This window comes from Vespa mandarinia, chromosome 5, assembly GCF_050613455.1.
Source record: "Vespa mandarinia isolate Hongniang chromosome 5, ASM5061345v1, whole genome shotgun sequence".
Lineage (NCBI taxonomy): Eukaryota > Metazoa > Arthropoda > Insecta > Hymenoptera > Vespidae > Vespa > Vespa mandarinia.
Genome location: NC_140814.1, coordinates 6,017,501 through 6,028,371, shown reverse-complemented (window position 1 = coordinate 6,028,371; position 10,871 = coordinate 6,017,501). Strand labels below are relative to the sequence as shown.

Here is a 10,871-nt window from a genome sequence, read left to right as displayed (position 1 = left end):
GTATTATTCTCGATAGATCTTAATAAATATTATCATATTCATTGATCGATAATTTATCGATTCAGTACGATTAATAAATCATACTGAATGTATATGCGAAAAAGGAAGAAAAATTGTCGTGTGATATTTCACAATTGAGAAAAAAGAAATGAAGAAATAAAGAAAAAGAAATAAAGGAAAAACATTTCAATATTATTATGAAAAATATTTTCTCAAATATAATATATTAAACTTAAGGATATTAACGATATAAATTCAATTAAAATTACGATAATTTTTATCGGGTGTAATGCTTGGTGTCGTTTAAATTTTCGCGCCACGTTCGAACGAGAGCATCGTAACGCAGACGCAAGATTATCGACGACCGGCGCGTTCGAGTGTCGGCCGAAGTACATCGCTCATCAAATTCTCACTCAACGTAGAAGTTCCATTGCGCTTCCTTTACGATCGTTCTTTGTAATTTTCAGATATTTCTGTAAAAAAAATAGTGACATGTTTTCGACGAATTATCGTGTAAAATATAAGGGAAAAGAAATATACATATATTGTCAAATTGATTGTGCATTATTAAAATAAGAGAAAAGAAAAGAGAGAGAGAGAGAGAGAAAAAGAGAAAGAAAGAGAAAAAAGAGAGAGAGAGAGAGAGAAAGAGAAAGAGAGAGAGAGAGAGAGAAATGTCAACATATTTTTTATGACAAACTAAAAGAAGTGGATATGTTCTTTGTCTAGTGTATCAATTCGACGAAAGAAAAAGAAACGCTACGATTGGTCGAATGATTGATGCTCGACCTATCGCATCGTCTGTTTTCCCCTAGGCAAAGATACATGAGAATATAGAGAGAGAGTGAGAGAGAGAGAGAGAGAGAGAAAGAGAGAAAGAAGGGAGTCAGCGCAAAGAGTCATCGTTGTTGACAGGTGATAGAAGGGGAAAATTAACGTGGTGGAAAGAATCGTACGTATAACGACGATCAACGACAACGAAGATAGTTAGTACGGCTAGTGAGATAATAAAGATTAAGAAGAAACAAAAGAAGAAAAAGAAGAAGAAGAAACGACGACGACGACAAAATACAAGGAGAAGGAAAACGTAAAAGGCCATGGCGAGTTTGGCGGGCAGCTCGTCATCCGGCCTGGCCAGACCGCCGACTATGCTGGAGCAGCTCCTCGAGGAAATCAATTTCCAGAGGACAAAGGAGCTCCGGCAAATGCTCAAAGACGGTTAGTATATTATCTATATATACATATATATATATATATATATATATATATATGTATGTATATCTATGTATGTATATGTGTATATGTATATATACAATATAATATATACTATATATATGTATATGCATATGTACATATACACACACATATACACATATATAAATATATACACATGTATTTTAAGCATATTATAAATGTATGTTTATATATATATATATATATATATATATATATATATATATATATATCTTTCTTTTTAAATTGACATACTCGATAATAGTCTTATTTGTTCATCAAACGTTTGCCATTATTTTTCTCAATATCATTATTACTTAATTTCATAACTAGGCAAATGCAAAAAAAAAAAAAAAAATAGAAGAAAAAAGAAAGAAAAGAAAAAGGTCGAAGTCAAAATTATTCGTCGATTAATTTTTCTAGGTATTTTCACGATTAATTACGAATTTCCTGATAAACATTTATTAATCCATTACGATCGAGCCGATTTTTATATATATATAGATTGATTTTAATCTTATCAGAATCGAGGCTATGTATAAAAGATGTTTGATAGATACAACTATGACTCTGTATTACGTATCTTGTCTTTTGTATTATTGGATAAATGCACGCTATCTGCTAGCTAATCTGCAATTATAATAATCGCGACTATTTCGCGTGTATAATTCATTGGTCAACATGAATCATTATTTTTTTTTCCTCATTGAATTTTACTGTCCTTTTTTTTCTCTCTCTTTCTTTCTCTCTCTCTCTCTTTTTCTTTTTCTTTTCCTTTCGTTACCAAGAAGATCGTTCTTCTTTATCAAGAAGAAATATAACGAATATTTATTTATTTATTTATTCGTTTATTTATTTATTATTATTACTATTTTTATTCTTTTTTTATAGAATACATATGTATATATTTCACGTTTCTGTATGATAAAATAGAATTGTAACGATTATTTTCTACTCATGTCTTTTCCCTCCGCATATTCTCGTACATATACAATTATTCCTTTACATGAAGGGAAGGAACAGAAGAGAGCCCTTTAAAAGGGTTCACATGGCACGTGCACTTTAACAATGTGAATAAAGAAACGCGCTAATCCCTTTTATCGATCGTTGCTTAAAATATTGTACTTACGTTCGTTCTCTATCTTCTATCTTTTTTCTTTTTCTTTTTTTTTTTTTTTTTTTTCTTGAATATCTTACAAAAATCCTTATTAGAAAAAAAAAAAAGATGAAGGAAAGAGAAAAAGAGAAAAAAAAAGAAAGAAAAAAAAAAATAAGATATACATACAAAAATTTTCCAAATCAATTTTGCGTAAAAAATACACGTACTAAAAAAATTAAAATAACATAAGCTTTCTTACGCTTTTCGATTTTTTCCCCTTTTCTTTTCCTTCTTTTTTTTTTATGTTTAGACTCCGGTTTCGTCGTACTTCAAGGTATGACCTATTGGACCGATCTCTTTGTACGTCATTTCTTATTCCAAGCGGAACATACGATAGACGGTGACGATTTGCTCTTCTTCGTTCGTAAGAAGCACGTTAAAACCTCTTCGAGATATTTACCGAAGTTCGAAACCGAGGTCGATGTCTTTCGCAAGGACAGCAAGAAACTGCCGATCGGTGATCCTGATATCGATTGGGAAGAAACCGTGTACCTGAATCTAGTCGTGCATCAATTCGATTACACTCTAACTTTAGCAATATGCACAAGGACAAGTCCGAAGGAATTGCAAGTAAGAGTTTTTAGTGTGAACGTCGATTTGAAAAAAAAGAAAAAAAAAAAAAAAAGAGAAGAACAGTTACGAATCTCTAATTTTTTTTTTCTTTCCCGCTCTATTTACGTCTACTTGTAATTACTATTACTTATTATATTTTATTGTATTAGGTATTACGAAGACATTCGCAAAAAGTATACGCAAGTCCGAGCCGTAGACGAATGGACGCTAAAGGTGATCTCGAGGAAATGACCTATCCCCATATTTGTTTCATGGTAGACAATTTCGACGAAGTCTTCTGTGATATTTTAGTAAGAGATGGAGAAATGGTTTGTGTTGAATTGGTAGCTTCCGATAGGGACGGTGCCGTCCAGGGTGTCATCTTTTTGGGTTCGATCAGATACGACGCTTTGAAGAAAGTTTACGACGCTAGGGTAATTAATCAATGATATCATACGAAATAAAAATCAATTATAATGATACGAAGGTATTGAATATATATTTTACAGACGATGAAACGTAAATTATAAATTTCAGTCGAGTCTCAGCACAAAAATGGCGCAGCGTATGACCTTCGGCCTTTTCTCAGGGGCAACCTCTCAACGAATAGAATTCGTTCGTATGAAGGGACCACGTGGTATGTAAACGAGCAAACGGAATATTGTTTTTTTTTTCTTTTTTTTTTTTTTTTTTGGACATGCGCTTTCGCATACAATTATTAACGCGTCGAGTATCCTGTAGCAACATATTAACAACACGTTCGTTTAACTTAATACGATTGGCAAATTAAAAAGTTAAAAAAAAAAAAAAAAAAAAAAAAAAGAAACTATATAATTTATTATTATTTCTCTGTGATATTGAATTAAATATTTGTTACGATAAAGAACAAGAAGAAAGAAAAGAAAAAATTATGGACGAAAAGAGAAAGCTTTGTCGAATTTAATTTTCTTTGTTTGTTTGTTTTTTTTTTCTCTCTTTTTTTTGGAGCCAAGTTTAATATCGTATAAATTATCGTTACGACGCATCGGAATGAGCAACGATAGAACGATTCGTAGGAAAAGGACACGCTGAGATGGCAGTTACAAAGCCAAAGGGATCAGGAGCCGAGACGCCAACATCTGAACCAGGATATTGTGCAACCGATGCTTTATGGGATGCCGATTGGGATGATGCAGAAGAGTTATTTATGTATCGTCATCAACGTAGACTCTCCGATCCGAGTGCGAATTTAAATAATTTTGTTCGTGGTGGTTGGAGAACAAAACCCGACACTGTCGCGATGAAAGCTAGATCGGAGAACGAAGGATTGGATTCCATGGCAAATGGCCTAAGCGAGATCGAGGCTGGCGACGTACGAGATGGTAATTAACGATGCTAATTGTCTTTCTCTTTCTCTCTCTCCCTTTCTCTCTCTCTCTCTCTCTCTCTCTCTCTCCCTTTTTCTCTTTTTCTCTTTCTATAATATCTTTCCGTGTCTATTATTCTTGCATTTGCATTCTTGAATTTTTTTCCACTTTTTTTTTTCTTTTTCTTTTTCTTTTAACGAAAATCACGTAGATGCCCGTTTCCATATAATTAATGCACATTTAATGCATGATTTTACGTTATTCCTTTATTATGTATACGGAATTAATAGAAAATTAATTAAATAATTAACGTAATTGTATTTTAATAGAAACGAATGAAGCATGTTTCTTTCCAGTGCCAGTCCTCATAGAATCTCTGTCTCTGCGATGTCTACGATAGTAAACGGGATCTTATATTTATCGAAAATACTATAAAAAGTAGGTACGTCGAATTTGTCGATCGCAAAGGTTCGGAGATTCTTGTCAAATTTGTTGCAAACTTTTGATTGCTTTTGTTGTCTACCTTATTATCTTTCCCTTCCGGTCTAATTCCTAAGTAATTTTTATTTTTTTTTTTTTATTTTTAACGCTCGTACCGAGTCGTTAAAAAAATACCATCAATATTGAATTCCACGTGACGTGGAATATATAAATATAAGTAATGGATAATATTAACGTAGAATAAAAAGAACGAAAAGAAAAAAAAAAAGAGAAAAAGACAAGAAAACCAACTGAGAGATTTGTTTAAAGATTATTCAAGATATAGGAAATAGAAGGTCTATCACCACCAACACCATCTCGCTCGATGAACGGGAGAAATGTACAATCGAAAAACAGAAAAAAAAAAGGGAAAAGACAATAGGAAATAAAATGTCAAAAAAAAAGAATATATATATATATATATACAAAAGAAAAAAAAAAGGAAAAAGCGAATAAATAAATAAAAAGGAAACGCACGAAAAGATAAAAAAAAAGAAAAAAAAAAACATTGAAAATAAAGGAATAAAAAGTAAATGAAGCGAGAAAAAGGGGGATGTACGCGTGGAGAAGAAAAAAAAAAAAGAAAAAAAAAGAAATATCTGTGTGTGTTGTGTTTTTTTGAGTGCGTATGAGTGCGTGGTTGATTGTGTGCGTTGTCTAATATTTGGCCAGTCGCCGATGTATGCCGTGTGGCTGTTTGCTTTGTAGCCGATGGCGAGGAATGCGTCTGGGGTGGGTGCGGGGGCTCGCCAGGAGTTCGCCGAAGTTCTCGATCCCGTAGTCACCGGCGTAGATCACCGTTGCGGATTCCGGCTCGTCAGCAACGGCAGCGCGCTGCTCAAAAGCAACGAAACTCGCGCGAACGGAAGTCTTCCGATAAGGAGAAGAATTCGCCGCCGAGTCGCAAAGATACCAACAACTATCGCGAACAACACGGTGAGCGGGCGTTCGGTTCATTCGCGTTTGATCCGATCGTCGCGTCTCGTCCGTTCGTTTTAATCTCGGCGATGCCTTTCTATATCTGTCTTTTGCCTATCTATCTATCTATCTATCTATCTATCTATCTATCTATCTATCTATCTGTTCACCTTAATTTATATCTTTTTTTTATTATTTCTTTTCTCATTTTTTATTTCACTCTGAGCGTGCGACAAATGGGGGGAAAAAAAGGAAAAAGAAAAAAGAAACGAACGAGACGTCCGATCGTCGTACGATAATTCTCTTTCTTTCTCTCTCTCTCTCTCTCTCTATCTATCTATCTATCTATCTATCTATCTTTTTCTTTTATTTATTCTCTCTTTCTCTCTTGATTTATCTTTTAATTTCTCTCTATCCGTTTGAATAACACCGCGCTATATCGCGCTAGGCCTGCAGAACCATCATCACCATCATCAGAGTCATCAGCTGAATCATCATCATCATCATCATCACATCGAGGTCGGTAGCGAGATTCTCGTGCCGAGCGGAGATCGACTTACGGACGACAACGTCCGACAGAAGCTAGATTCTGGGGCGATATTGGTACACGGAAAGGAAGAGTTACCGTTGACCTATGACAAAGATGATAACAACAAAAAGAGACGACCGTATAGCACCGGTCAACTTGGACACGAGAAACTCAATGGCCTTGATACCGAGGACGAACGTCGACGGCTCAGCGACGACGAGCTTTTACGAGTTCGACGGGTTCAAGGTCGTCGACGTTTGAGATCAGCTGGCTCCGATCACGAGGACTATTCGACCAGAAATAGGAACAACGAATTTGATTCGAGCAATGACGAGGACAACCGACGTGGCTCGAGACAACGATGCCAACGTCATGAGGATTACCAGGAGGAGGAAGATGAGACCGGCAAAGACAAAAACGCGAACGCACGCGGTAACGTTAACCCGCACAACAAGCAGAGTGCTACCCTACCAAGAAGACGTAGAAGACGAGCCCTTTCTGGAAGCTTTGCTGGCAATCCTCTACCTCCTCATCGCGTCACACCCGACGGCACGGCCATCTACTACTGGTGCGAGCTCCCACGCCGCCCCGGCTCACAGGGTAAATTCTTCTTCCACCCCCTAACCTAAACCTTTTTGACCCTGACTCCATAACCATTCTATTCCAATCACATCATCTACGGTACATCTACATGATTCTCTCTTTCTATCTCTTATCTATATCTATCTCTATCTCTATCTCTCTTTCGGTCGATCATACTCCTTTTCTTCTTTATCTTATTATTATTACTATTACTATTATTATTATTATTATTATTATTATTATTATTATTATTATTATTATTATTATTATTATTATTATTTTGCTTTTTCTTTTTTTATTTCTTTATACATTTTTCACTTCTCTTATATTCCGCTTCCTCATCATCGTCGTACGTGGCACGCATAAAACAGACCAAGGAAGATTTGGGGTAGATCCATGAGACCGTGAACTTCAAATGCGTCGTCTCCTTATCTCGTGATTGACGCGAAATGATGTTGGTGATGGGATCCTTCTATTGTAGTTGCAACGCTATGCCGTTGCTATAGTTACGATTTTATCAAACGAGTGATAAAAGAAATTTAAATTTAGCGTATAACGAAAATCGTTCTTCCTTACCCTTTTCTCTATATCTTTTTCTCTTTCTCTTTCTCTCTCTCTCTCTCTCTCTCTCTCTCTCTTTTTCTTTTCTTTATCTCTTTATATCTATCTGTCTCATTTCATATATCATAGGTTCAACTCAACACCCCTTAATTCTCGTATACTCGTACAAATTCGATTTCGACCCTTTCTTATCGCATTGTCCCCCCTACCCCCACTGCCCCATAATCGTTCCCCCCTTCGATCGAAATAATTGCGCAAAAAAAAAATAAAAAAAAAAACAAAGAAACAAAAAACAAAGAACAAAAACAAACAAAAAAATAAATAAATAATGTTTATGAAAGACGAAAAAAAAAAAATAAAAAAACAAAAAGAAAAAGAAACGTACACACGCATTCATACGCGACAAACATCACCGAATGACTCATCGACACAACTCACTCGTAAAAAGAAAATGGAAAAAAAAGAAAGAAAGAAAAGAAAAAAGAAAACAAAAAAAAAATAATAAACAAAAGGATGATCATTAGCTCGCATCGAATGACGAGTATTTCTCTGATAACAGAACTGGACGACGGCGCGTATAATCCTCTTTGGACGATGCGAGGATTCACCCAGACATTTCATTTTTGGAAGGAGACCAGAAGAGCCCAATCCGTGCCTCTCAATGCATTTCTCACCTACATCACGTTGCCCTGGTGGAGCATAGCAAAAGGTATTTGCTATAATTATTTTTATATCGGGGAAAATTACAAAGACACGATTTAATTAAAATTCATATATGTATATGTATATGCATTCATGATTATTCTTTTCTCTTATCAGATATATTGGATCATCGAGAAGGACCCATTCTGACATTCTAAATGAAAAATAAAAAAAGAAAAAGAAGAATAAAAAAGGAAAGAAACATAGACGAAAAAACATTGGTTTTTTTCGTTCCTCTATGAATCTTGATTTTTTTTACTTTGTACGTGTCCCGACGAAATTGACACTCTCCAAAATGAAATCGAGAAGATGTATAAATTATTAAGTAATAAATGAATTACAATTTACAATCTCTTTCTTTTTCTATCTATTTCTCTCTCTCTCTCTCTCTCTCTAGCGCGTCTCTATCGTCTTTATCTTTTTATTTATACAAATTGATTAAATTAAATATCTGATGATTTCGTATATAAGGATAGAAAATAAAAAAAAAAAGAACAAGACAAATGTACGAAATCCTAATCGCAATATTTTCTTTTAAATATAATTACGACGAAATGCTTGATCACTGCAATAACAAACAGAAATATTATGCTTGAGGATAGATTGCAAGTTCTCTCTGTATATTTTAGAAAAAGAAAAATTTATGCAGATATCGAATATGATTTGGGATCTTAAAACTTGTAAATGTATGTGTAATAAAGTGAAAAAGACACGTGGTATTGGTCTGTCATAGATTCGTAATTATTGCTCGTAATTATTTGATGATTTTTTTGATTAAAAATAGAAAACTGAAAATTTCATATATTTTAATGATGTAATTTCTATATTTTCTTAATTGTGTTAAAGTTACGATGATCGAGAATAATTCAATCAAGGAATCTAACACGGCCAATTATAAACAATTAAAATAGCTTACCTTTAAAAAAAAGTTACGAAACGAAATAAAGATAATATATACAAATCATACTTACATTAATGATCAACGAGATAAGAATTAAAAAGAAAGAAAAGAAAGAGACAAAAGTAAATGAAAAAAGTTTTATTTTTCATGCCGCTGAACTAGTCATCGTATCGATATAATCCCCGAAATTAATCCAAGTGTGATCCCACAATTTTGGATCAGCTTTTTCGTCCCATGGCAAATTCCCTGGAGGAATTGCCGTTGCATTAAATTTTTTTACCTCATCTTGTAATTTCTTCAATATCGTTGGTAATCTGTAAAAATTTAACGTGCCCAATATAATTTAAAAAGTCAAACAAGTAAATATTATATTATCGAATAATTATATTGATAAGGTTTACTAACTCGTTAGCCAGATTATTATCCTCGCAAGGATCCTGTTGAACGTTGAAAAGGCATGCTGCTTCTAAAGGTTTGCATGCGGGTAAAGAATCATTTTTAGGTGGACATTTGATAAGCGAATTATCTCGAAGTTCATGGATTTTCTCTGGCGTTAAAGAAAGACCTAAACTGGTTATCACACGACCAGCCATACCACCGATTACTGCACCAACGTTATAAACCCATTCTCTTCCGGATGGACCATACCATCCATCCCATGCCCCATTATAGGTAGAACCTTGTAAATGAACGATCTTTCTTACGATTTCATTTCATAAAAGATGCTTTACCTTGTCTACGGTCGAACTAATAATTACGAAAGATTATAAACGAAACAGATGATTCAATGATTTTAAATTGTATATGTTTCCCTTATTTCATTATATTTAATTTTTAAAGTTATATATATATATATATATATGTATATATGTATATACGTATAAAAACGAGATACGATTTGTATACACGAATTTATTTCTTTAATAAATTTTACTTTCATGAAACATTTGTTTCCCTATTGATTTCAATTTTCACAATTTTACCTTGTATCAATTTCCAATCGCCAACGGTAATAGCGGATACTCCAAAAATATCATCGATGTTATGTAAAATTGTTCTACGCGGTGATTCCTTGTCATCGCGCAATGCTTCCCACAAATTTATACCGTCTATGTTCGTCAAATTGGAGGTATCACTACCAGCGATCGATAAAATTGTCGGTAACCAATCGGTAATGTGAATCATTTGTTTGCTAATGCGACCAGGATGATTTAAATAAGGTGACCATAATAAACCAGCACCTCTAACACCTCCTAGAAACACAATGAACGTAATTTAATGAAATCACAAACAATATGAACGTACAACCTTCCCAAAGTGTATTTTTAACGCCTCTCAAGGGCCAATTTGAAGCTGCATTCAAATTAAATCCAGCGGCTGGACCTCCGTTGTCCGTTGAAAAAATAATCACAGTATTCTTCAACAAATCTTTTTCGTATAGTGCTTTCACTACATGCCCTACCGATTGATCGAGTACAGTTAACATACCTATAAAAAAAAAAAAAAAAGAAAAGTATAAATTATTAATCAATTATTTAAATTCGATCTATTCACAGAATCGAAATGGAAAACATATATCAAAATTTTGAATACCAGCGAATCGTCTACGATTGTAATCGGTAATCGAGGTATGCCTGGCCACTTCAAAATCAGGTGCAGGCAAAGGATTATAAGGATTCCCTGAATGAACAGCAGCATGAGCTAAATATAGGAACAACGGTTGAGTAGAATTGTGATTCTCGATTAGTTGCACGGCCTCCTGCGTGAAGACATCAGTTGAATATTGACCATGTAACTCCCACGCTGCCTTCATGTCACGTCTCATGTCTAGACCCCAGTATGGCTGTGTAAAAGTACAATGAACACATTCTTCCTTCGTTGATTTAATTCGATCGTATACACACACTT

The 10,871-nt window shown here is 34.3% G+C and overlaps 2 protein-coding genes across 4 annotated transcripts in view; one reads left to right on the top strand and one right to left on the bottom strand.

Annotated features, from left to right (window-relative positions):
* Positions 1-389: 389 nt before the first annotated feature.
* On the top strand, positions 390-8,412 carry LOC118441600 (uncharacterized protein KIAA0930 homolog). 3 transcript variants are annotated; one of them, XM_035866228.2, is made up of 9 exons: positions 390-1,218; positions 2,643-2,962; positions 3,115-3,378; positions 3,482-3,581; positions 4,000-4,305; positions 5,479-5,706; positions 6,137-6,817; positions 7,920-8,069; positions 8,180-8,412. In XM_035866228.2, the coding sequence occupies exons 1-9, from the start codon at positions 1,098-1,100 to the stop codon at positions 8,218-8,220; spliced, it is 2,211 nt and encodes a 736-aa protein (XP_035722121.1). In that variant the 5' UTR covers positions 390-1,097; the 3' UTR covers positions 8,221-8,412. The 3 variants fall into 3 exon arrangements, with proteins under 3 accessions (XP_035722121.1, XP_035722123.1, XP_035722125.1); XM_035866230.2 differs by lacking the exon at positions 5,479-5,706; XM_035866232.2 differs by lacking the exons at positions 5,479-5,706; positions 6,137-6,817 and having other exon boundaries at positions 391-1,218.
* A 674-nt stretch (positions 8,413-9,086) lies between these two features.
* The window catches only part of LOC118441602 (arylsulfatase B), a 2,731-nt gene continuing 946 nt past the window's right edge, over positions 9,087-10,871 (bottom strand). Inside the window, exons 4-8 of the mRNA XM_035866236.1 lie at positions 10,557-10,806; positions 10,272-10,451; positions 9,947-10,216; positions 9,369-9,642; positions 9,087-9,277 (exon numbers count right to left, since the gene is read on the bottom strand). Coding sequence (XP_035722129.1) covers positions 9,109-9,277; positions 9,369-9,642; positions 9,947-10,216; positions 10,272-10,451; positions 10,557-10,806 — 1,143 coding nt within the window. The 3' untranslated portion in view covers positions 9,087-9,108. The remainder of the gene's footprint in view (positions 9,278-9,368; positions 9,643-9,946; positions 10,217-10,271; positions 10,452-10,556; positions 10,807-10,871) is intronic.

Coding starts and splice junctions, on each gene's coding strand:
- LOC118441600 (XM_035866228.2), top strand. CDS start 1,098: ATGGCGAGTTTGGCGGGCAGCTCGTCATCCGGCCTGGCCAGACCGCCG. Junction 3,582..3,999: donor TCGTATGAAGGGACCACGTG/GTATGTAAACGA, acceptor AACGATTCGTAG/GAAAAGGACACGCTGAGATG. Junction 5,707..6,136: donor CAACTATCGCGAACAACACG/GTGAGCGGGCGT, acceptor ATATCGCGCTAG/GCCTGCAGAACCATCATCAC.